The 27,935-nt window shown below is 36.0% G+C and overlaps 1 protein-coding gene and 1 non-coding gene across 2 annotated transcripts; both read right to left on the bottom strand.

The window, feature by feature from the left end:
- MRPS31 (mitochondrial ribosomal protein S31) lies at positions 1-27,935 on the bottom strand. The gene is made up of 7 exons (XM_019749476.3): positions 27,729-27,935; positions 23,407-23,691; positions 16,425-16,583; positions 15,290-15,430; positions 10,667-10,740; positions 8,681-8,824; positions 1-298 (listed from the first exon to the last, which is right to left on the bottom strand). Exons 1-7 carry the CDS (start codon positions 27,851-27,853, stop codon positions 69-71), a joined length of 1,158 nt encoding a protein of 385 aa, XP_019605035.3. The 5' UTR covers positions 27,854-27,935; the 3' UTR covers positions 1-68.
- LOC141571483 (U6 spliceosomal RNA) lies at positions 19,656-19,762 on the bottom strand. Its single transcript, XR_012496211.1, has one exon. It is a non-coding gene; the product is annotated as a U6 spliceosomal RNA (small nuclear RNA).

The raw sequence follows: 27,935 nt of genomic DNA, 5'->3' as shown, positions 1-27,935 counted from the left end.
TCTACTAAAATATTTTATTTAGTTATAATACCAATCTCCAACAACTTGAAATAAAATTTCCATTGTCTTCAGTTGAACTTTATGCCACTTTGTTTCAGAATGTCCTGTTTTTCATTAAAATAATTTCTAAACCACTCAATGTGTTCCACTTTCTGTTTAACACTCAGATATGGGTTTTTGGAAAGGCCACAGGTCACTAGCTCCATGAAGTGGCGAACTGGTCCTTGCTTTGGAAAATCCTCCAGGTATTTATCCAGAAATACATGTTCATGAAATTCTGAACCATCATCATCAAAACCTAGGAAGCGAGACAAAATATGTTACATTATAATTTTGAATGTAAAACCTACATCCTAAAATTAACATTAATGAGGTAATATATTATTACAATTAAAAGCATTAACTTTGAAATCAGACCTAGGTTTGCCTACCAATTTAATAACTGTGTGACTACACAAACTAACTTCTCTGAGCATCAGTTTCCCCAGGCATAAAATGAAGATTAAAACAGCCCCTTATTCATGGAGATTTTGTAAAGATTAAATAAACACAAAGATTTTAAAGCTATTTTACAATGTTTAGCATACTGTAAATGTTGAAAGCGTTGCAGCAATTACTGCTAATAAATATTTTAATATCTAAAGCAACCACTAAGTGAACTACATAAGCTATACGAAAAAATTACATAAATAAAGCAAGATGGAATCCTAAAATATTCAACCTATAGGAAGCCAAGAAAAGACAGAGGAATGAGAAACACAGAAAATGAACAGAAAACAAATAATAAAACAGGAGACTTAAGTTCTAATAAATTAATAATTACTTTACATGTAAATGGTCTAAATCCACCAATCAAAAGACAGAGATTGGCAGAATGGCTATAAAACACAATCCAACTATATGCTATCTACAAGAAACTCACTTCAAACACAACATAGGTAGGTTGAATGCAAAAGAATGGAGAAAAATATATTTTGTTAACATTAATTATTTTAAAATAGAAAGTATGACTGGTTGGTTATACGAATGTCAGATAAAGTTGACTCTAGAACAACAAAAATTACTAAGGAGAAAGAGAAACATTATATAATAAAAGGATAAATACACCAAGAAGACTTAGCATCTGAAGTACATATGCACCAGACATTAGTTTCTAAATACATGAAAGCAAAACTAGTAGAAATAAAGAAGAAATAGAAAAATCCACAATTATAGTTGGGTATTTTAATATCCCACTGTCAGCAATTGAAAGAATCACCAGGTAGAAAATTAGCAAAGATGCAGAACTGAACAACCAAGACCAAACTAATGTCTTTAGAACACTCTACCAAACGATGGCAGAATATTCTTTTCAAGCTCCCATGAAACATTCACCTAGCTAAACGATATCTTGGGTCACAAAACAAATTTCAACACATATAAAATAACTGAAATAATACACAATATATTCTTTGATCATAATGGAATCAAACTAGAAATAAGTAACAAGAAGACAACAGGAAAATCTTCAAACAGTTGGAAATTAATATCATATAAGTAATTCATCGGTCATAGAGGAAATCTCAAAGGAAATTTTAAAAAACACAGAATTGAATGAAAATTAAAACACAACAAAACAAAATTTGTGGGACACAGCTAAAACACTGCTGAGCAGGAAATACACAGCACTAAATGCATACATAGAAAGAGGGAAAGTCTCAAATAAATAATCTAAGCTCTCATCTTAAGAACCTAGTAAAAGAAGAGCAAAATAATCCCAAAGCAAGCAAAAGAAAGGAAATAAAGATAATATCAGGAATCAATAAAATTGAAAATAAAGAAATGAAACCAATACCTGGTTTTCCAGAAAAACATCAGTAGAACTGCTAAATCTTTAGCAAGTTTGATAAAGAAAAAAGGACAGAAGGCACCAACTATTGATACCAATATTAGGAATGAAAAAGGGGTTATCATTATAAATCCTGAAATCATTAAAGGAATAGTAAAGGAACACTACAAACAACTGTACACTCACAAATTCAACAAATTGAAAGATATAGACAACTTAAAAAAAAAAAAAATCCATTCAACTACCAAAACCCAGCAAAAATAACATAAATAGTCTTACAACTGTTAAAGAAAAAAATGTGTAATTTAAAAGCTCTCAAAAAAGAAATCCCTAAACCCAGATCACTTCACTTGAGAATTTCATTAAACATTTAAAGAAAATTTAACACCAATTTTACACAATCTCTTCAAAACTATCTTTTCCAAAAGTTCCTAACTCGTTTTATGAAGCCTAACTGATTTCACTTAGCATTAAAAAAAAAAAAAGAGAGAGAATGGAAGGGAGAGAGAGAACAATACAAACCAATATCTCTCATTAATTTAGAGGCAAAAACTTAATTATTCAAGGAATGCAAGGCTAGTTCAATATTTGAAAATCAATGTGATCCACCACATCAATAGGTTAAAGAAGAAAATCACATGATCCAATACTCATTTTGATAAAAACTCTCACCTCACTTCATCTCATCACACAGGCATTGTATTATCTCACATCATAAGAAAGGTGAGTCCAGTACGACAAGACATTTTGAGAGAGATAAACCACATTCACATACTTTTTTTTTTTTATTAAAGATTTTATTGGGGAAGAGGAACAGGACTTTATTGGGGGAACAGCGTGTTCTTCAGGACTTTTTTCCAAGTCAAGTTGTTGTCCTTTCAGTCTTAGTTGTGGAGGGCGCAGCTCAGCTCCAGGTCCAGTTGCCGTTTTCTAGTTGCAGGGGGCACAGCCCACCATCCCTTGCGGGAGTCAAACCGGCATCCTTGTGGTTGAGAGGACGCGCTCCAACCAACTGAGCCATCCGGGAGCTCAGCGGCAGCTCAGCTCAAGGTGCAGTGTTCAATCTTAGTTGCAGGGGGCAGAGCCCACCATCCCTTGCGGGACTCGAGGAATTGAACTGGCAACCTTTGTGGTTAAGAGCCCACTGGCCCATTTGGGAATCGAATCGGCAGCCTTTGGAGTTAGGAGCATGGAGCTCCAACCGCCTGAGCCACCGGGCCGGCCCCATACATAACTTTTATTACAGTATATTGTTATGACTGTTCTATTTTATTATTGTTGTTAATCTCTCACTGTGCCTAATTTATAAATTAAATGTTATCATAGTTATGTATAGGAAAAAATGTATACATAGGGGTCAGTACTATTTGTGCCTTTAGGCATCCACTGGGGGTCTTGAAACGTATCTCCCACAGATAAGGGGGGACTACTGTACCACTGAAATTAGGAGTGGAGATGAGGGACAAAAAACAGAGGATTAAGTAAAATTGGTTTAGGGAATAGCTAGCTCTCCCACATCCCATCTTCCACCTGTACCTCTACAGGACTACACCATGCATTTTCAAAGAAGATGGGCAGTTTACTTTTTGGAGAAAGTAAAATGGAAAAAGAACTAAGTCACTGAATTGATAAGGAGGGAATTAAGTGAAAGTCTGCATGATGAATGGTGAAACCACCTCTCCCCCAATCCTTTGCCCCCACATAGTTCTCAGAGCACAGCCAAGACTAAAACCTCAAGTGAGGGGGTTGGAAGATTTCTCACAGGAGAAAGTCAGTTAAAAGAACTATAAATATGGAGCTGTGATGGTCTCCAAATTGGCTTTCAAATTCCTCTGAAATGAAGGCAATCAGCTGACAAGTTCCGCCCATGCACACAAATCCAATAAACAGCTTTTTATGTCTTACTCTAAAGTATGAATAAGCATCCAAAGAAGAACAGATGTTTTAGGAAAGCCTCTAACATAGGTGACAAACACCTTGGCAGAAACGAATACCCACCTATCAAAATCCATTTTCCCTTTATATCATAGTAGAAGAATTGAAAATCTGTATGTATCTGCTCAGCAACATTACATTTTCCTGCCCCCTTTGGGTTAGGCGTGGCCACATGACTAATTTTTCACCAGTGGAATATGAACAGAAATGACGTGTGACATTATCACAGCAGAGCCTTTAAGACAGTGGAATTGCTTACACTACACCCTCTTTCCCCCTTCTTGTAGCCTGAGCACAATGTTCCTGTGACTCATCTGTAATCACACACACGAGGAAGACACCCTATGGGAGGGAAGATAAATAAAATGGAATAACTTAGATCCTTGGATAACTAAGTGCAGCATGGCTGCTTACTGATCTCAAAATTGAACTTTATATCAAATTTCTATTCTGTTGAACCAAGGCATATATGGAATCTCAATGAAAGAGCACCTAGCGTTAACCAAATAGAAACTGAAATAAAAAGAAACTTTGAGGAAACGAAAAGAATGTGGGTAGCAGAAAAAAAAAAATACTAAGAATAACAGCAACAATTTTTAAAGAGTTCTACCTTTAGAACTCTAGAAGTTAAAAACATGACAGCAGAAACAAAAAACCCAAGAGAAAGGTTGTAAGATAAAGTTGAGGAATGTTTCCAGACCATAGAACAAAAAGAGAAAGGGAAGAGACATTGGGAGGCCTAAATTATCAAATAAAAAAGAAAATTTCTCCACAACTGAAAAATAAAGTTCCCAGACTAAAGGACCCAATGGTGCCTAGAACCATTATTTTAAACAAATCAAATCCATTACCAAGGATCATTATTCTGAAACTTACAAATATTATAGTCATACTAGCATAAACAATTAATACCAATCTAACAAAAATTGTGATACATCTATATTGAAAGGATGAGGGGAAGACAGACAGACACACACACACACACACACACACACACACACTAGATAGTATCTAAAATAGATAACAGAATTAAGCATATAATTTAGAAATGTAAATAATAAAATAAAGCCAACATTTTAAAAAAGGTTGGCTTTGAGAATAGGTGACAAAATGAATTGCTTTATAGGGGCGGCTGGATGGCTCAGTTGGTTAGAGCACAAGCTCTGAATAGCAGGGTTGCCAGTTCGATTCCCACATGGGCCAGTGAGCTGTGCCCTCCACAACTAGATTGCAGACAGTGAGCTGCTGCTCAGCTGCCGGATGACTCAATGGTTAGAGAGCAAGCTCTTAACAACAAGGGTGCCGGTTCAATTCCCGCATGGGATGGTGGGCTGCGCCCCCTGCAACTAAGATTGAGAACAGCGACTGGACTTGGAGCTGAGCTGTGACCTCCACAACTAGACTGAATGACAATTACTTGGAGCCGATGGGCCCTGGAGAAACACTGTTCCCCAATATTCCCCAATTTAAAAAAAAGAAATTGCTTTATATTATAAGCTTGATATTAAACTATAAAATTATTATGACTCAAAAAATCAAATTAATTTTGATTAATTTGAGAGAGATTGGGAGACAATATTTCCAATTACATAACAGATGAAGGATTAATTCATAATGTATAAAATTCCTACAAACTGATAAACCCAAAAGAAAAAGTCACAACACAAATACAAAATAGCCAATAAACATACAAAAAGATGCAATCTGGTTAGCAATCAGGGAAACGCAAATAAAAACATCAGTGATGTCACTTTTGGCCCTGAAATTTGAAAGATTAATAAATATTCAGCATTAGGTAAAGTGTGGAGAAGTAAGATTTTCATATAGTTGGTTGGAGGGTCAGTGGGCTATCTTTTTAGAAGAGAATGTATCAATATTTATTGCAATTTAATATATACCTATTGTCTGACCCTTCTGGGAATTAAAAGTACTCAGATATGTACAGAAGGCCATATATAAAAGGATTCATTACAACTCCATCCATCAACAGGAAAATGGTAAAATATTTACAGTGCGTTCATACAATGGCATACTATAGAACTATTAAATAAATATAAAATAGTTGTATTTTATAAAACTATTGATCTCTGTCTACTGACACCTGTAACTGAGAATTACTCTGGGAGAGAGCATTTCTAAAACACCCTTAACTTGGTGACATATATCTCCAAGAAAGTATATACTCATTTTAAGAAAGGAAAGAACTGTATTAAAATTATGCTGATGGTAGCCACTTTGAGCATCTCTTGTAATTGCATAAGTCAAACGTGACTTGTATTCATCTTTTGTTATCAGCATATATTATTACAATTTTAATACAGTTTTTTCCTTTCTTAAAATGTGTACACATTTTTTTGGCACCCTCTGTATACGGCTAATGGATATTCAAGAGCAAGATTCTGTTAACTGGGTAATGGCAAAAATATGGTTAAATTTAAAGTTAAAAATCAAAGCTAAAATAAAAATGACTTTATTATCAAACCAACATATGAAAAAATCTACACACTACGATCCAACGTACTACAAAACCTAAGTGGGAACTATTCTACCTAACAGCTCTTATAAATCTCTGTGCTGGCAAAGCACAGCAGATTTTTTAAAAATCCTTAAAAAAAAAAAAAAGAAAAAGAAAAACCTGAGAAGAAACCTATTTATTGGTAGAGAGAGATGACATTTTATTAATCTAAATTTAAATATAATATAAAAAAATGCTATTGAAATGTTGAGACTCCACGTTTTAATGCCAGTCTCTCCGAATAATCAGAAGGTCCTAAACTGTATTCAAAGGAGAAAGTTTCCACAGTTCTTTTCCTGTTTTTCAGTCAGATAACAATTGTCTTAAGGAGGTGGAAATGAGATACCACCCTTTCTGACACCGAAGCATCAATAATATGTACAGTGTATATGGATACTTGTCACATTTATCTCCACAACCTGACCAAAAAACATGTTTGTTTGTTTGTTTGTTTTTCTTTTTTAGAAATTAAACTTTCTCAAAAACCAGGTCAAGTTTAAAATAAATTCCTTTGGAGCTTGTGTACTCAAGATTTTGATAAAGTGAAGCATTTTACTGCTGATGATAATGTACAGCCAATTCATGCTTTTCTATTATCCTATTTGGTTGTTCCCAGAAAACATATAATATCCTTGCTGATATTTTAAGATTTTAAAATGTTATAGTATAGAACAGAAAATATTTACAGCAAATCCCCTTGCAATTCTGTTGTTGTAGGAACAGGGATGATGATGGTGATGATGTTTTACTTGTATAATCTTACTTGTTTCTAAGAAGAATCCCAAAAAATAAGTCCTATTATTATTCCCATTTTGCAGATGGGGGAAGCGAGGCTTGGAGAGATTAAGTTCATAACTCACACAGGAACTTGAACTCCTAACCACTACACTTCACTGTCTCTCCTAAATAAAGTCATGTGTTATTGTACCTCAATACTGGGTTTTAAAACCATGTGTTTAAACATGAAGACTTGGAACACCCAAGTTTCATTAAATAATGAAATCTTCCCTTAATATCACATATTGTATTTTGCTAGTTTTTCACTCCATTTAAAATTCTGTGATCATACAGGAGGGGGAAGGAACCAATATTTATTCATATGTATTACATGCCAAGAACTGTGCTGAGCAACCCAATAACTTTATCTTATTTAATTCTTATATTCTTCCAATGAGGTATCTTTAATTTTACAAATGAGAAAACTAAGGATCAAGAGATTAAATAATTTCCTCAAAGGCAAATGGTTTATAATTGACACAGCTGGGATCTATATTCTGGTTGGCATAACTAAAAGTCCCTGGGTTTTAAAAATTTTTTTAACTTTACCCTAATACTTTAGAGTATAGAAATCACAAAACTTTAAGAAATACACATGTTGTATAATAGATGAAATACAGCATGCTATATTACTGCATATACCACATAAATATACAAAATGTTAAGATTTGTTAAAGGATGTGTAAGCCTCTAAAGTTTACAAATATACAAAATAAATAAATAAATATACAAAATGTTAAGATTTGTTAAAGGATGTGTAAGCCTCTAAAGTTTTCCTATATAAAGCAATACTTTATGAAAATATAAGACTACATATAAACTTCCATCCTACTTATTAATCCAAACACATGACAGGTTATCAAAAATTAAGATATTACAGTGACAGAATACTACAAAGGTTAAAATACGGACTATATTTCCCCAAGACTTATTGAGTTATTTGCTACTTCTAGCTCGTCTTACCATAAAAGTACAGGTATCTTTTCTAATTAAAAATATATCAATAAAATTTAATGAAAATGTCTACCTCATGACAAGACGGGTGCCATAAAAATAAACAGCACAGTAATACTCTTTTCCTTTTGATTGAGGAAGAAGTAACAACTCCAGAAAAATCTCCATAAAAGTAGATAATATTTTACTACCAGTTCAAAGAATCTAGGTATGCAGCCAGACTTCCAAAGAATTTCAAAGCCTCCTGACATTTTTGCTTTGAGTGGCTTCGAGTACGAGAAACTTGCAGCTCATTAATGAAATGGTTTTATGAATAACAGATACTAGCATAAGATTTTAAGAGTTGTAATGTTCGCCAAGATTGAAGTATAATCTCATACCCAATATTCAGTGTATTGGACTTACCAGGTAATCTGCTTAGCAACTGTCACAGAAATTCATGAGGCATTTCTGCCATATAATTTTACTTCTTCATTTTCCTACGAAATACCTAGCATTAAGTGAAATTCTAACATTCTTTTAAAAAACACTGTCAGATTTCTTTTAGGACACAACAAAGATGTTTCCACAAAGTTTTAAAATTCATATCAATATCTAGACTCTATAACTGAACATCTGCCAGATTTAATCTCAATCACTGAATTTCATAAACCACTAAAGTTAGGACCTACCTGCTTCGTTGTTAATTGGGAACTCCCACAGTATCCCCTCTTTCGTCAATTGGATCATCTCTTCAAAACCATTCTGAAAGGGCTGTTCATTCATTGCTGCTAACTGCTTAGCAAATTCCACATCCCAAAGTGAAGGTGCTGTTTCTGTATAATAAAGACATTTCAAATAAGCACAAGCAATGTCAACCATCTTTCTTTTTAAAAATGTTATAATCAATTCTGAATTGGTAATACTTTTCAGACCATGAAGCTCATAATTAAACAGTATACAATGAAAGGTCAGTCTGATAACTAAAACAGAAACAAAAATGATATATAAAGACTACAACCACAGCAATTGCAAGCCTTAACCTTTACTGCAATGCTAGGTAATCAACCCTTAAAGTCTCACTGCCTCTGCTACTGGAAAGGAAAAAAGAAATGTGTATTCTGTTTAAGGATATTTTTATGAATATGAATAATTTTATACAACATGAGACTTTGATCTTTAAAGTCCATCCTGTTTATCTTTATTGTTAGTCTGTCAAGGGAAGTCACAGATGTACTACTAATAAAAACCAAAGAAAAATTAACGTGATAATAATAATAATAATAATAATAATATTCATGGATACTGAGCTAAACGCTTTTTGTGCATTAGTTCATTTAATCTTCACAACCAATGTAACGAGTAAAGTAATATGGTGTTAGCTGATAACCACCGTCATATTACGTTTCAATCACTTACTTATTTTAGAAATTTAAGACATCTTTCAAGAATGAGTCATATTCCCACTAGTCACTGCTGGTGAGCATGTAAAATGGTACAACCACTTTGGAAAACAGTTTCTTAAAAAGTTAAGAATACACGTATCATACGACAATTTCACTCCTAGATATTTACCCAGAAGAAAACATATGTCCATACAAAGACTTGCACGCGGAAGTTCACTTATGACACGCTTACCCACACACTGACTGCTGGGTATTAAGCATGCTGGCCTAGGACAGCCGACACAGAGCAAAGATCGCAGCAGTTATGCTTAGTAGCCACATACAGAGGAATCATTATAGTAAAATGACTTAATTATCAGGCGTACAATTTTAAACTTCATTCAGTGAACCACTGAGGTCTTTTCCATGATGATCATCACCAACATCATCGTTATTATTGTTGTTAAAGCTGCACCTATTTATTGACTGTCCATGTTTCAGGCACTGTGCCTGACACTTTAATTAAATTACCTCATTTAATCCTTGAAATGTGCGGATTAGTCCCATTTTATAGGCGGGGAAAGGGAAACTCAGAGAGGTTAGTATGGCAGAATCTGAAGATGAACAATCCAGATACCCACGACCAAACCTCTTCCCATTACGGTATACTGCCTCTCAGCTCTAGATTACTCCAGGATACGCAGTAGGGTCTGTGACCACATCCTTCAGCAGTAGTAAGAACTGAGCAGGGAGCAAAATATGGAAATCTTGGGACAGAAGAACTCATTCAGTCAGTCAATAAATATGTGTTAAGGAAAAAACCTCTATAAGTCTGATAAATACCCTCCCTGAATGCCTTTCTTCCAACCTCCTAAGCAATCACTAAATCACTTCGGTGAGTTACTTCTATAAATGCTATCGCCTCTTCTACATAGGAAGCTGCCTTAGGACAGAAACCAGTTTATCTTTCTGCAACAGTACAAAGGTGCACTGCAAATAGTAGGAGATCATTAATGTTCTACCCCAAATTAGTAGCCAATCTATAGCTCTGGATTCATGCAGCTGGTAGTCAGTCTTTACCTCCTACTGTCTCATAGAATGCAACATTTTAAGAGGAAAATCTTAAACCAAGACTAGCAAGGTGAACAACTACATTCATAAAGCAGGATCCAGGCCAACGACAGAGTGGAGCATTAAAATACCTGATTATTATGCAATCAAACATTAAGGATGTTTTTGAAAGATGGAATGTTTCTACACCTGAGAAATAGTGTTGTTCTTTTCTTAACAAACCTGTTTCAGGTGACTCTTCAGTAACTGCCTTGGGATCAAAAATGTTAAGTCTCTTTCCTTTGAATATATTTTTCCTAAAATTTAAAGGGAAAAAACAATTTATTTAATGAGTAGTTTTATCTCTTTGTCAATAAAAAAAATGTTTATGAGAAGAAAATTTTATGTGAAATATTCAGTGTAGAAATTAAAAATAATTCCACTGACCCACACCAGACATTTTAACTAAATTGCCATGTGTTTAGGACTGATTACTAAAAGCAGGAACAAATGCACTTGAATGTTTACATCATAATACAACAAAGCAGTTAAAGCAGTCGAAGTTCCAAAATACCTAAGTGAAAAGATTAGCTTCATCTGCCATAATTTTTATTTGATCCATCTTAATGTTTAGAAAACTCAATGTTATGGGAATCTAATTTAGCATATCAAAATACGCTAAAGTAGAAGTTGTTAGGAATGAATCCAGGACTGCCAGACAAGACGCAGAAGTAGGTAGATGCTGTGCTCTCCTCCTGAGGCCACATCAAAATGAAAACTACATTACAGAACAACTACCCTTGAGAACCACCTGAAGACTAACAGAGCTCCTATAACTAAGGATATAAAGAAGCAGCCACTTAAAGACTGCTGGGAGGGGCAGATATGTGAAATAGGGTGGCCCCACACCCATCTGTGAAGGTGAAGAATCAGCAGGGATATCTCGGTTGTGGAGGTCCCCCATTAAGAGCAAGGGGTCCCTGCCTCACACCAGGCTCCCCAGCCCAAGACTACCAGAGCTGTGAAGGAGTCCCCACAACATCTGGCTATGAAAATCAGCAGGGATTCTGTCTGGGCAAGACAGAGGACGGTTGGAGTCCCCAGCGTTCCTCTTAAAGGGCCATTGCACAGACTTACTTGTTGATGGGCTCACTGGCTCTGAGTTCCTAGGGGGCGACAGCTTGAAAAACACCAGGGGCATATAGGGAGGAACTGAATTCTCTGGCTTCAGGACGGAGGGACACCTTTGGCTGAGACAAAAGTGCTGGCCAGTGCCATTGTTTCTTTGTTGAGCTCTCTCCCCACCCAGCCTGCAGGCACAGGTGGAGGACAAATCTGAGTCTCCATCAAACTTGCCTACCCTGGTGATTCCCTGAGAACTCACCCCGCCCCCCCAATTCCCACACAGAACCAAACCTTTTTCAGCGGCTGTAACTCACAAAGGCTGGCTGCAGCTCATGCTTCAGACTTTCCTAAAATCTCTCAAAGGTCCATAAACCCCAAACAAGCAGCAACTGGCCTTGGCGTGCCCTGTATCTATTGTTAAGTAGCTCCCAGCCCAGCACAGGTGGCAGCTGGCCCCAGTTTACAGCATAGCCTCTACCAAGTGCCTCCATGCCCAGAACATCAACTACAGATCACTTTGTAGCTCCTACCATGTGACCCCAGACCAGGCACCGGCAGCAGCTGAGCTGTGCCTGCACTGAAGCCCCTCCCAAGAGGCCCCAGAACCAGCACACTTGGTGGCTGGCTTTGATCACACTAGAGCACCACCCAATTAGCTCCACAAATGACACACCCAAAGGGTGGACTCAGCAGACACCAGAGCCCTGCTAAAGCCAATCCCACTTCATGGGGTCAGCCCCACACTACAGCTCATCTCCTGGAGTCACAGCCAGTCCTCACAGCCAGTTAGCCAGAGGGTCAATCCCACCCACTGAGATGCCAACAGAAATCAAGGCTCAACTACAGCAGGAGTGAATATACAACCCCCACAAGGGACACCCCTGGGAGCACCTGGCTCAGGTGAACAGGGAGACCGTGCCACTGGGCCCCACAGGAAACTACTACAGAAGGCCATTCGGCAAGACTGGGAAACATAGCAGCCCTACCTAGTACATAGAAACTAACACAGGGAGGCAGCCAGAATGAGTAAACAAAGAAACATGTCCCAAATGAAAGAACAGAAGAAAACTCCACAAAAAAAACTAAACCAAATGGAGGCAAACAATCTTCCATATAGAGTTTAAAACACTGGTTATAAGGATGCTCAACGAAGTTAGGGAAAGAACTGATGAACTCAGTGAGAACATATACAAAGTGATAGAAACCATAAAAAAGAACCAGTCAGAAAGAATAGAATAACCAAAAAGAATACATTAGATGGAATCGACAGCAAATTACATGAAGCAGAGGATCAAATCAGTGATATGGAAGAGAATGTAGTGGAAATCACCCAATTGGAGCAGCAAAAAGAAATTTTTTAAAAAGTGAGAATAGTTAAGGGACCTCTGGGACAACATCAAGCATAACAATATTCGCATCATAGGGGTACCAGAAGGAGGAGAAAGGATTGCAAACCTACTTGAACAAATAACAACTGAAAACCTCCTTAATCTGGCAAAGGAAATAGACATACAAGTCCAGGAAGCGCAGAGTCCCAAATAAGATAAACCCAAAGACGCCCACACACATACAAAAAAAACCAAAAAAACATTTCAAGTCAACATTTCCTCTTAGGTTAAGGGCAGAAAACACTGCATGTTTAATTACGAATTATAAAAGATTGCACAGATAAATGAAAACATTCCCACTTGTAAAGCAATCATTCTGTAATTTTAAAATAATGATTAACTTTCTTTACATAACTATTTTTAATGAAATTAATGTCAGAGAGTTAATACCATGTTTCCCCGAAAATAAGATCTAACCGGAAAATAAGCCCTAGCATGGTTTTTCAGGATGACATCCCCTGAACATAAGCTCTAATGCATCTTTTGGAGCAAAACTTAATATAACACCTGGTCTTATTTTCAGGGAAACACGGTAGGAAACTTTTCCCTGTACATTTCAATCAACTGCTTTATACTTCAATTCACATTCATACTTCAGTATATTTATTGGCAGATGGAGGGTTAGTTTGTAAAATAATTTTGAATTGTTTTCTGGATCAAATTACTTTCTCTACTAAATTAAACTAACTGAAAAATACAAATACCACATTAAAATTAGATAAAGTGATCTCACATCACATGTTTTCCTCTAGCAGGTTCCCAAATATTTGTAAACAAGGCAGTTATGCTCCAGAACTATCCTCAGTGCCTTGCATTCTTCTCCCCAGCTGGCAGTCCTTCAACTTTGCATCGGATGGACAGGATGATGGATTAAAGTAACCCACAGTAAACAGAGAAGGATTCAACAAAGCATGGGATTCTGAAAGCAGAAAGTACTAAAGAGGAAGGGAAGGGAACAGATTTGCTGTGAATCTACAACACAGTTTACGCATGTTTCTTTCCTATTCTTCAAGAAAGCCATTTAAGCGAGGCTTCACTGTCAGCATTTTATAGACAGGGAAGCAGACTGACGGGGCTCTGAAAGTCCCCAGTCAGAGCATTAGTAGGTGTTTCAGTGCCAAGATTCTGAGGCAGGCCAGTGTGACTCCAAAGCCAGTTCTCTGTGACTCACACCTTTCTGTCTCTAACTGAAGAAACCAGTCCAGGCCTGGATTGTGTCAGGTTGTTCCAAGTCAGCGCAGAGTGAACAGCTTGGTATCTTACTATTGCTTCTCCTAGTTCTAGAGTCCTTTCGTCAGCTTTGTAACACTGTCTTTATATGCACATAAACCCCTTTCCTACTTTTTTAGCTACGATATAATATAGCATTCTGATGTAGTTGTATGGAATCATCTTAAAGAAGTTTGATTCAAAGAAGACTGAATTTAAACATTCTGGAGGAATCTTAAGTAAAACTCTAAACACACATTCTACTTTATTCAATAACATGTCATAGCTATGAAATCACGTAAAATTAGTAATTCAAATAATCTTCCAAAGTCACTGTAACCTCTTAAACTTCCTTTGTTAACTGCTGACCATCTTTTCCAACCTTCCTGTACAAATCAGTAATTTAATACCCGGAAAGTGCTAACTCAAACTGCTGAAATTATACTTAAAATCCATAAAATATACATAAAAAGTACTCCACTTGTGAGCACATCTGCTATAAATTGAGCTGGTTTTTGTCAGACCATGCTACGGTAAGTACCTGGTTCCCCACCCCCAACTATCACTTTATGGACTTGAAAGAGAAAGAACAGAAACTTTATGTAAATACAGACAGATTTCTATCATAAAATAACTATGTAAGGCATGGCTTAGCATTTTTAAGAACTGCAAACTGATAAACTCAAATTGCCACAAATAATCTACCACTTTAAGGTAGTCTAATGGATCTTTCTTTCTTTGATGATGGGTTATTTCTCTAAGGTACATAGAAGATGATTATATAGAGATGTAGAGGGTATACAAATATACATTGTTAGGCACATATCAGAATGAAAAATAATGCTCTCACAAAATATTCATTTGTTCAGGATTCAGTCAGCTCCACTCACTCGAAATCAGGAGACTTCTATTCACCATGTAAAGGTGAGGCAGCACCCATTTTGATTTATGGTATAGAAAAGTGTAGGAATGCCAAACTTATTTCCCTAAGAAATGGTCCATGGAGCGTAAGGAGACACATATAAATGCATCCATAATGCTCAGATACCTATCAGCAATAGTATGCACAGCAATAAAGTGAATCTACTCATACAGTTAAACAAACATAACAAACAAAACCAAATAGACTGCAAAGCTTTCATACCTTTTTCTAAGATCAACGGTCTTCTCCTGGTCAACGAAATTGTCAGATCCTTCATCAAACTGAATCTGATGAACTGGTCTTGTACTCACTCTAGCTGTGGCAGATCTGGCAACTTTCATATCTGATATTATGTTACTGAAACTGAAATAAGAAAAAGTCAAGTATAGTACACATTTTTGCTATAGAATAGTAATCTTTTCTTAAAAATATAATTCATATCACTTAATTTTTATTTCACTTTAACATAACAACATAAGTTACGTTTAAATAAAAGATTATATGTCACATACTAACTTTCATATTCCACAGACCACTAAGATTTATGTTACCTTCTGTCTTTTAAAGATGTTCTTCAGAAATGTTCATTTAAAACATAAATTAAAAGTGTCACTTATGAAAAATCATCATCTAGAGCAGTCGATATATAATGAATATTTGTATACTTATTAGATTAAAAAACTGAAGTTGAAATTCAGCCATATTTATTCGTTGCCCTGCATTTGTTCAAATACAAATAAAATGAGTAATCTGACTGACAGTCCACTCATCTGTATTTTTCTTTCAACTTCCTGAGATAAATCTTACACGCATGCTCATTGAGAGCTACTCATTTAGATCTCTCTCCAAAACAAAGCAGCGCCACCCCTCACTACATTTCAGCAGCAAGTGACAGAACTTGGCATAAAGTAATGAGAAATGAGGGGAGAAGTGGAAAGATGTCAGCAAAAACTTAAGAATAAAAGGGAAAACAGGAGGAAAAACAGGCTTGAATATTATCATACTATGCATAAAAGCAGAAAATTATTTAACTGAAACAAATTAGTCTTCTCAGAAAACTGTCTTATTCTGTTAATTTACTTGTTTATTGTCAATAACATTACTGAATTTATCACTTCTTTTTTGGGGACAAGAAACCATAACTTCTCAAAAGAAATATTTAACTATTTAATGGATCTTTTAAAAACTGCAATCTTACTTAAGACATGAGTTTTTTTTTTTTTAAATCAAAATGCTAATATTTCATTTACGAGGCATATATTATATATGAGCATATTATGTATATTACTAGCCAGTTACATGAAAACAGCCTATTTTGAGATGTTAGCATTACTGACATACTATTTGATTCACTAACCTAATTTTACGTCTTTCTCCATCTTTCTGTGCCCTTGAGTCTTCCTCGTGCTTCCGGAGTTGCCTGAGCAACTCCGACTTGGTTGTCTGCTTGTCAAAAGGGAGAGAATCTGCAACAGCAGATGCAGCAGCCACCAACTCAGGATTCAGGGACTCACTTCTGAAAAAGAAAATAGAAAAAACAAATGAGAAAGAAAAAAGAGGCATTACTTATCATGCAACTAGTTAGTGGAAAGTAAAATGATTTTTTTGAAAAGAACATTTGCTGTTCAAAAAAGTATTCAATTTCTGATAAAATGAAGAATTCTTAAATATTAGGTATCAGTTTTATATAAACTTAAATATCAAAGGTTAAAGTTAATGGATACTTGCTGAAGCACAATACTAACTCAGAACAATATATTAAGGTAGAGGGGTAAAGGATCAGCCTTAAAAATTATAAATTAGTGGTTTTTAAATTAGATGCCATTTTATTTCAAAAACAATATATATTACAAGCAAATATAAAAGTGGCTAAACCTATTCATAGAAGCTTTATTCATAATAGCCTAAAACTGAAAACAACCCAAGTGTCTATCATTAAGAGAATAAACAAATTGTGATATATCCATACAATAAAATAGTACTCAGTTCACATCACAACATGAAAAACTGAATGAAATAAGTTGGATAAAAAAATTTGTATGCTGTATGACTCCATTTATATCAAGTTCTAGAACAGGCAAAATTAATCTATGGTGAAAAAGATCAAAATAGTGGTTGCCTCAGGACAGAAAGCTACTGCCAGGGAAGATGAAAATGGGAAATGCTCTGAATCTTGCTAACTGCCTACGTTACCTGGGAAGATCCATTTGTCAAAATCCTACAACTAAGATTTATACATTTCAGTGTATGTAAATTTTACCTGAAAAAAAAAAACAAAACACCCATAAATCATCATCATCATCACCACCGTCATCATCATCAGGTCGATGTAAAGCGGGTGAAGGTACTGATGATAAAAGAATGGCAAAATGATGATGAATATTGAAGCTGGGTAACAGGTATAAAGGGATTCATTACACGATTTTATTTTGTTTTAAATTTTTCATAAGAAAAAGCTAAAAAACATACAGCTACTCTTCAGTAAATTATAAGTTAATAGAAAAAGATGCCAGACATAAAAACAAATTATTTACATTTTTTAACTCACTGAGAATTGCCATCTCAATAAGTGGGATCCAAATTAATGTTTTACTATACCTGGCCTTCTATATTATGATCTGTTGCCTAATATGCAAATTAAAGTTCCCAAATCCCTGAAGTTGTTGGATAAAGATTTTAAGGACTTTACTTACTAAGATATGGGGGATCTAAAATCGATTGGAATGGAAGAAAAATAGAATAAAAAAAGGAAATATAACAATTAAAAAGAAATGTACTACTGTCAACTGTTACTTGTGAATAAGGCTTAAACTGTATCTCAAATTACTGCATTTCTTTTATAAACTACTTGTGAAGTTTATTTTCAAATGTTAATATATATATTTGATCAGAGTATGCAAAGAATATAGATAAGTATTCATTTTCTAGAACGATGCATTTTATGACAATGGTGTTTTTTGGGTTTTTTAAAATATTTTTTATTAAGTGTGTTTTTCCTGGACCCATCAGCTCCAAGTCAAGTAGTTATGTCAATCTAGGAGGGTGCAGCTCACAGTGGCCCATGTGGGGATCGAACCGGCAACCCCGCTGTTAAGAACACTGGGCTCTAACCATCTGAGCTAACGGGCCACTCCGACAGTGGTGCTCTTTATGGTCATAACTTCTGGGTTTATAATTTGAAATGTTATAATTAATAAAAATGGTCGGGGAGTCTCTGTCATCAAAATAAGATAATTTTTACATACAGGGACCTTTTTACACAGATTTTAACAAGACGATGAGAACTTGTTAAAATATCCTTTAACAATCTATTCTATCCTATAAGTGAGACTATTTCATGAATATATACTTTTCTACATTATACCATTCTGGGCTTCTGAATTTCTTTAAAATGAACTGTGTGACAAACAATTTCAGAAAAGGAACTCTGATGAAGTAAAATATATTAATATTACATGTCTCAGTTTGATTTTTTTTGTGGTTACTATTAGGTTTATATAAAAGCAATTTTCACATATACAGTAGTCCTTTTACTTCTGACTGCATCTTATCTCTATTCACCTATTGCAAGTTCAGTCCATTACCCCCTCCCCTTTATGCTTTTTGTTTATTTATTTTAAAATTTTATTATCTTCAGTTACAGTTGGCATTCAATATTATTTTATATTAGTTTCAGGTGTACAGCATAGTGATTAGACATTTATATAATTTATGCAGTGATTCCAATTAGTCTAGTACCTACCTGGCACTATACATAGTTGTTGCTCTCCTTTCATGTTTTTATTGTCACAAATTATCCTTTTTTTTTTTTTTTTTTTTGTAGGTTTATTCCTAAGTATTTTATTTATTTATTTTTTTGTTGCTACTGTAAATTGGGTTGTTTTCTTTTTTTTTTTTTCTTTTTTTTTTTTTTTTTTTTATTAATTAAATTATCCCTTTTTATGTGAGTCAAGTTCATATCCAACTTGCAGTAGATTGTCTACTTTTTAAAAATGTTTTTACCTCCTTTAACCTTTATGCTATTTTTAAGTGATTAATATCCTATTGTGAACAAGGGTTGCAATTTCCTGCTTCTGTCTGTCTGTCATCATACTGTTTCATATCCTTCTGCATTTTGTTCAGGTAGAGCACCCTTCAGTATTTCCTGTAATGCAGGTCTTGTGGTGATAAATTCCCTCAGTTTATGCATATTTAGAAAAACCTTTATTTCTTATTCATATCTAAAGGATAACTTTGCTGGATAAATTATTGTTGATTGGTGATTTCTCTCTGTCAATAATTTGATTGATTCTACTCTTTCGTAGCTTGTAGGGTTTCTGCTGAAAAATCTGATAATCTAATAGGATTTCTTTTGTAGGCTACTGTCTTCTTTTCCCTGGCTGCCTTGTGAATTCTTTGTCATGAATTTTTCAGTTTTAATATAATGTGCCTTGAAGAAAGCCTTTTGGATTGAGATAGTTAGGTATTTTGTTAGCTTCTTAGATTGGAGGATCCAGTTCTCTCCATAGGTATGGGAAGTTCTCATCAATTATTTGTTTGAATAGGTTCTCTGTTTCCTTCTCCCTCTCTTCTTCTGGTATACCTATTATTTTTTATGGAACACTTCACAAATTTACATGTCATCCTTGCACAGGGGCCATTCTAATCTTCTCTGTGTCATTACAACACTAGTATATGTGCTGCCAAAGCAAGCACTACCCATTATTCTTATATTGTTCTTTCTGATGGAGTTAGATAGTTCTTGTAGCGTTCTTTCATTTTCTTTTACCCTCCAATCTTTTCTCTTGTTTTGAGTCATTTCTAGATTTTTATCTTTGACACCACTAATTCTTTCCTCCGTCTGGTCTACTCTATTTCCTAAGCTAGCTAGTTCATTCTTCATCTCTTTTGTTGAGTTCTTCAGCTCTAGAATTTGTTTGGTTCTTTTTTATAGTTTCAGTTTCTTTGGTAAAGTACTCCTTTTGTTTGTTGATTTTATTTTTAAATTACTTAAACTGCCTTTCTGAGTTTTCTTGTACCCTGTTAAGTTTTTCCAGAAAGGGCAATCTTGAATTCTGTCATTTAAATCACATATTTCCATGCATTTAAGTTTTCTGGAGACTTTTCATTTTCTTTTTGACCTGTCCTGTTTGTTACCTTTGTTATTCATCGTTTTGAGTTATTTCTTTGTCACTATTTTAGAAGGTTGATCGTAGGTCTTTGTTTTTCAGTAGGTGACGTTGAAGCACAAGGTTTTATTTTCTCTTAACTTGCCCTACTGGGGCTTCTGGGGTCTCTGTGGGGCTGTGTCGCCTTGACAGTGGAAAATGCCCCTCATTTCCTGGGGCAATAGGCATCCCCTCTGTGACCAGGTCACCTCTCTCTCAGGGTTTCACCCCCTTGGGAAGTATGGTGGGCAATGGAGCTCTAGGCCTAGGAGATCCCAGTGCTGCCTTCTGCAACTAGATCTGCCAGCAGTGCTATCCTATCTGAGGTGTCCCAGGTACACTGGGCTTTGCTGTGATGGATGAAAGTGGGATGGGCAGAGAGAGGCCGGTTCGAGCGTTTGAGGCCTTGTTTGCTTCCCAGTAATGGCAGCTGCCAGACTTCACCTGCCACACCTTTGTGTTCCGTCTCTGCCCCTGTCACTGGGTTTAGCCACAGTATGTGCTGGCTATTCCAGCAGGAATGCTGATTCTAGCCCACTGCTCCTTAGGGCTACAGAGTATGTGTGCTGTAACCCAATTCCTCCCCTGCTTCTCAGTCCTCAGGAGCTGCAGTAAACCCAGGCTGCATCTGTGGCACCTGTCTCTGTCCTTTTCCCTTCCCTCCTCCTCTGTTCACTTGGATACGCCCACCTACAGATGTTTCAATTCGAGGATCTCTCAGATGTGTTTGTGTGTTGAGCAGGGAATCCTTTGTTGAATTACAGTTGTCCAATTTGTTGTAACTTCAATGGGAGAGACTTGGAGGACCTTTCATGCTGCCATGCTGCTGACATCACCAAAAGATAGATTTTCAAAAACTCAAAACAAGTGTACCTCATTCACCAATCAGGACCACTTTGAACATAGGACCACTGATAGAAGTTATTCTTTGAATATAGGACCACTGATAAAAGTTCCAAGATATATATATATATATATATATATATCTCACACATTTTCCAAAATTGCCAGTTTTGATTTAAGTGGCAACATGGAGCAAGAACTTAAAAATGCTTACAAAGCAATCTGAGTGCAGAATTTTCCTAAATTTTTATGCTTGTCTCATTCATACTTAATTGGAAAGCAATTTCAAAAATTACATTTACTGAATCTTTGCATAGCATTCAATTCATTTTAACCTTTCTGTAATGGTTAATTAAATTATATAACTATAATAAAAAGCACAATGGGTTATAAACAGTCTAGGAGCTAAAAAACTCACTCCAGATAAGTATTTATATACGTATGTGTGTTTACTAACTATTCTATACACATATATAATTTTTTTACTTTACTTTTTTTCGAGGAGGAGGAGGAAGAGGGGGAGGTACCTATTATGGGCACTCACTGTTTGAATTAGCTTATTCTCTACCACCCAAGTATGCTTTCCAGAGGTATTTTTGATACAATGTGATACAATGTAGAAAACAAGAGATTCCTTAAAAATTCAGGAAATAATACAAAAATTAAGTCATTCTAGGACATAGGAATCTACCTTCCCTGCATATTCTGCTACGAAATCACTGATGGGGATCTGGAAGCCACATACAAGTACATTATTACTCGAATCAATGACGTCATCAATGTAAGACATTAACTATCTCTAAGACAAAATACTGCCATTTATACTATAACACAAATGCTAAAATTTCACTGATTGCACTTAAAATCAGTGAAATATAATACTCTTTACAAGCACAAGTAATTACAATATTTTGAGGAAACCACATAAGCTCAGAGCATTGATAACTACTGGTCTCAAAGGAAGTTATATTAAACAGTTACAACCAATATGCTAAAATTCCATGCTTGGTGGAATTTTTAAAACGGAAATTTCATATAAACAAGTCCTTCAGAGACATGAGGCTACCTTCAAATTAGGATGTAAACTATTTGTTAATTAACAGCTTAAAGAGGCAACTAAATGGCAGTTAATAATATTGATGAATATGTAAGAGAACGTATAGAATTTATTAGATTTCTACTCTTTTCCTCTTTCTAGATTATATACAGATATCCCATCTTATTTAAATATATAATAACAGCATTTCTCAAGTAATTACTAGAGTCTGTTTACAAACTGACATTTAGCCCCCATTAATTCAGAATCTCTCATGTATTCTAACGAAAAAAATTTTTTAATTTAAATTTTTAAATTAAACAATTCTGTCAGAGTGTGCAGAGCTGTGATCCAAGTCTAGGTCACACTTATTATCTGACTACCCACCCCACCTCCTGCACTGTCACTCAGAAGTCTCTTAAGAGTCTACAAGTTTGCTACAGGTTTGTCTAGCCTTCAGAAAATTCACCAAAAGTGAACAACAGATAAAATCCACAGAGATAAAACAGACTGAACAGTGATCATTAGATGATGTAAAATCAGTAAATTAGATGTAATCATATATAATAATGATTGTTTTACTTTAAAAAGCTTCACTTTACAAAAGGTTTTAGCATAGGTTTCACATATCCGGCTTCTAAAAGTACTTAAGATGATCTGTTTGCAGATATTTATAGCTTCTCTAGAACACAGTTTTCATGTCTCTATTTTATAAATAAATGAATATATTATATAAATGAAAATCTATGAATCCATTTGGCTCCTTGACACACTGGTAATAGTAAATCAATAAGCATTATCTACCACCTATTCTGTTAGATACTGTACTAAATCCTGGAAGAGAAACAAGGAGGCACACGGGTCCTCTGAAGAGGTACCTGTCTCTTAGCAGGGCAGATAAATCAAACAAGCAGAGAATTGTATAAAAGAGTGTTTTTAACGTTAGTGACAATAGGGGAAAAGATAGAGATATAAAGGTTTTACCAGACTAACTTCGCAGTATTCAGATGATACTCGATACATAGAGACACAGGGACAGGAGGGTTAGAGAAAGCTTTGTAGAGCAAGAGTTGTTGCTTGGTTTAGAAGGCAGATAAGTGTTGAAAGGCAAGAGAGAATGTATTTATCAGGCTCAAACAAAAGTCTAGAGGAAGATGTATTTAGGGAAGAGTAAGCGGTGTAATTTGAATTTGAAGAAACATTTGCAAATGGAGTAAAGATTTAAAAAAACATTCTTTTTCTAAAAGAAAAAGCTTACTAGAGTTTCAAATATTACTTTCAAAGAACCACATTCAAATTGCAATTCAATTTACCTCTTCTTTGGGGCATCTTCTGTAGGTTTTTGAAGACTGCCAGCTGTAGCCTCCAAACTTTTAAGTGGTCTTCTGCTGGGCGGCTTTGTGGTTTGTACACTTACTGTGCTTACTTCAACCTTCATGCCCTTAATGATATTTAACAAGTCTTTTTTCGTATTCTCCTTTTCACTGTCTTGGCTCTCTGGCTCCTTGGAAATCTCATGGGTTGGAACAGACTGCCCATCTTTTTTGCAACAGATCACTCTGTTAGTACCAAAAAATCTTTGGATATTACCTTTTGTCCTGGAAAGATGTATTAAAGAAAAAAATGAAAAACATAATGTAAAATAATAAAGCAAGGATTCAAAAAACTGTTTCTATGGGTTTTAAAATTTTTTTTAATTCAAGCCTTTCCCTTTTGCTTTTTAATTGCGGTGTAGTTGACATACAGCATTATATTAGTTTCAGGTATACAACATAATGATCAGATATTTGTATATATTACAAAATGATCACCACACTAGGTCTAGTACTTTTTATTACTAGTGTTAACCATAATGACGGCAATTTAGCATTTATTGAACATATACTATGTGCCCAGTCTTATACAACATATTTTTGGTAAATTTTCTCATACCTACATCAACTGGACAAGCTAGGTATCATCCTCATTTTGCAGATAAGAAAACTGGATTTCAGGGAAGTGAAATAACTTACCCAAGGTCATGAAGCTCACAGCTCACTAAAGCCTAAGACATACTGGTGCGCCACAAAATGGGTTACAGGTATGCTCAGATATTGTCACCTAGTCTGTGGGGTGGCTAGGGGAGGCCTGGAATTGCTGGTGTTCCCATCTGTAGCCTCCCTCCATTCACATCAGGGTTTGGTATAAATAACATTTTCTGTGTGTTCCATGACATTAAAGAAAAGGTTGCAAACCACTGACATGGTGAATAAATTTCAATTTATTATTCTCAAACTCAAATCTGAATGGCAGCCAAGTCCTTGCTCTTAATATGATATAATACCTCTTTTAAAAGTCATAATTAAATGACGAAAATGAAAAAAACTTCTATCTAAAAAAGGTTACTTTCTTTTAAAAACAATTCTGGGTGTGTTATTCTAATCTGGTCAACTTTCTCATTGAGCTATGTGCCATTTAACCAATCAGCATTTGTAAGCTAAGCTAAAATGGAACAGAAAAAAAAGAATATTTTGATATTTGACATTAAAGAACATTAAAAACTAATGAATGTGTTAGTTTCAGTAAAACGTTATACTGTATAAAAAGTCATTCATTAAATATAGTGGTATCTACTCTGTGTTGGGCACTAGACTAGGCATTAACGATATATTAGTAAATAAGAATTGTACTGTTCCTATCTTTATGAAGCGAACAGTATAGAGCACTGTTTCCCAAACTTTAAAATGCAAAAGAATTACCTAAGGACTTGTTAAAACAGATTCTTTGGTCCCACCAAGGAATTGTGATTCAGTAGCTTTGGGGAGGGATTCAAGAGCTTGCATTTCTAACAAGTTCCCAAGTAATGCTGATGGTGCCTGTCAGAGGACCACATTTGAGTAGCTATGTTATGTACAAGGTGTGATCAAACAATACGGTGAATGTTTAAATAAAAAAAATTTATTACAGTAAAAGACATATTGCCTTTAATCCCCCTCAAAGTACTCCCCCTTGCTTCTAACACAGTTATCCCACCATTCTTGCTACTTTCTGAAGCAGTTCTGAAAGTTCTCTTTCTTGTCTTTAGTTGTGCTGTCATGGCTGCCTCGATGTCCTGAATCGATTCAAAACATTTACCTTTCATGGTCATTTTGACTTTGGGGAAGAGCCAGAAGTCACATGGTGCCAGATCTGGTGAATAAGTTGGATGAGGACACACCGCAATGTTTTTATTTGACAGAAATTGCCAAAAAAAGCAATGTGTGACATGGAGCTTTCCATTTGCGATCACAAAACACCGTGAATGCTGCTGCTGAGCACCATCCCACGGAAAGGCAGGGATCTTCAATATGGGAAGCGGCACATCAAACCTCAGTAACGGTGTGTGACAATTTTCAAATTGTTCAGTGCAGTCAGTGGGGTGTGAACTACAGTCAAGAGAAGGTGTGTTTTAAAGTGTGCCATAAATCATCCTCCATCATGACAACGTTCAGTGTCACACATGGCTTCCGGTATACAGACATTTCTGTCAAATAAAAATATTATGGTGTGTCCTCATCCACCTTATCCACCCCATCTGGCACCATGCGACTTCTGGCTCTTCCTCAAAGTCAGAATGATCAGGACATTGAGGCAGCCACGACAGCACAACTAAAGATAGTCACAGAAGAGGACTTCCAGAACTGCTTCAGAAAGTGACAAGAACGATGGGATAAGTGTGCTCGAAGCAAGGAGGAGTATTTCCAGGGGGATTAATGGCAATGTGTCTTTTACTATAATAATTTTTTTTTTATTTAAAAATTCACCATATTGTTTGATCACACCTCGTATGCTATTTAAATCCTTATAGGACAGGTTTTATTTTTCCTATTTTACTGAAAAAACTGCTGCTCAAAGAGGTGAATTTAATGGTTCCTAACCTTTAGAGAGCATATGAATCACCTAGGGAACTTATTTAAAAATGTAAAACTTAGATTCCTGAGATTCTTAGTTCATAAGTTTAGAATGGTGTCCAAGGATGCATTTAACTAGGTGATTCTGATGCAGCTGATCTCAAGACCCTGCATCAGATCCTGGGTTAAATACTCTATCTAGTTCTGAAAGCTAGCAAATAGCAGTATACCAGGTTAGGGACTCTTTAACGAAAAAGAAAATGGCTATCTCAAAAAATGCTGAAACAAACTATTTGATCTGCTTATAAAAATGTCAGAGGCTAAAACATCAGGCAGTTAAAAATTAGAATAAAAAACCCATCGCATAACTAGTATCCTCTTAAAGAGTACAAAGGACCCTCATTCCTCAACTTACAAAAATGCTCTAATTATTATTTCACATGTGAAAGGTATAACAGAAAGGTGGCAATTAGGAGAATGAATCTCACATATAACCTGTACTTCCATGTTTCCTTTCAAGACTACTATAGTACCACAGAAAGTGTATTTATACCAGGAAAATCATGTATAGGAAGTAACTCCATAACACTATGATAATAAAACGCTAGCCCTGACCTTTGATCGGAGCTTGTTTCCAATGAGAGCACTTCATCATCACTTCAAATGCAACACATGCAAAACCATATTCAAGTGCTCTACTCTCAGACTCACCCTTCAGTATTGAATGGGCCTCTTACCATAAATAGATATTTTTGTATTCTAAAAACTATGACATATTTGAAAAGCTGCTCCTCATTCTTCTGTTAACATTAACAGTACCCTAATCCGTCAAGGCAACCAGCTGGGATCTTTGTTCTGACTATCCTACCCTTATCTCATTATATGTCATATCGTATCAATTCTACCTGTGCAATTTTTCTCCTCCATCCAGCTACTTCTTCACATCCCTACTGCTACCAACCTGCCTCAGTGCTGTACTTACCACAGTGGCCCCAAATCGTACTGCATGGAATACATGCAGAATTAAGTCTTCATAATCACGAGAGTTCTCAGAGAATAAATACCAACACCAAGTATGCTGCAAGTCCTTTTCTTGCCTGGCTAATTCCAATCCTTGGTCTGCCTTCAGATTTTATCAGACTTCTTTTCGAGAAAGGATACTGCGAAAGTCTCCTTCAATGGTTAAGTGCCCCTATTTGCTCACCCAGCAATTACTTGTTCATAGAGCATTCTGTGCTACCTATACTGTCTCAGCTATTACTCCAGCTGAATTGCTTACTTGGTGTAACTATAAGCTTTGTGAAGGCAGGACTGTCTTATTCGGGGCTTAGGTGACACCACTGCTAGCACTTAACACACTGTAAGCACTTTCAATAATGAGCTAAAGAATAGATGGAGACAGGAATGAGACCATCACAGTCTTGCGAGACAAACAAAAAAACAAAAAAGAACAACAACAAAAAAACAGCTTTGCTTCTGGAGCCTGGATAAAATGAGGGAGAAGCAATAAGAAAGACGAGGCGCGGTATCGCAGAAAGAGCACAGGACAGCAGGCCAGGCACGTAAACTTAGCTCCGTTTCCCACGGACACTATGACCTTGGGCAAGTCATTTTATCTTTCTGGAATTTCCCTTTCCTCAGATTTAAAGCGATGGCTTCTCACATCGACTCCAGGAGGCCGGAGAATGACCACTGCACGTACAGGAGTGGGTACAGGGGTTGCCTGAAGACCTGCGTGGCCAGGAGCGCGGAATGAAATGCGGTACCTGAGCGATCCGTGCGCAGCACCGCGGAGCACACTCGCAGCCGCCGACGCCTCTGGGCCTCCAGAACACAAAGGGAGGCGGGAAAGGGGGCGAAAAGGTAGGATCGCCGAGACTCTTGGGAACATTGCCGGAAAACAAACTAAACGGCGAACCGGCACACCGTGTGGGCTGCCAAACACATTCCCCGCCTCTCTCTTCCGTTCCTCA

Source organism: Rhinolophus sinicus, chromosome 16 (genome assembly GCF_057876585.1).
Source record: "Rhinolophus sinicus isolate RSI-liver-muscle chromosome 16, RSI-T2T, whole genome shotgun sequence".
NCBI classification, from domain to species: Eukaryota; Metazoa; Chordata; class Mammalia; order Chiroptera; family Rhinolophidae; genus Rhinolophus; species Rhinolophus sinicus.
This window is presented reverse-complemented; position numbering and strand designations above follow the sequence as displayed.

Bases quoted from the DNA above. Each gene is read 5' to 3' on its own strand.
- MRPS31 (XM_019749476.3), bottom strand. From the start codon at position 27,853: ATGTTCCCAAGAGTCTCGGCGATCCTACCTTTTCGCCCCCTTTCCCGC. The intron at 23,692-27,728 runs GTACCGCATTTC...ACATCTTTCCAG, and splicing joins GCTGCGCACGGATCGCTCAG to GACAAAAGGTAATATCCAAA. The intron at 16,584-23,406 runs GTAAATTGAATT...TTTCTTTTTCAG, and splicing joins GAAGATGCCCCAAAGAAGAG to AAGTGAGTCCCTGAATCCTG.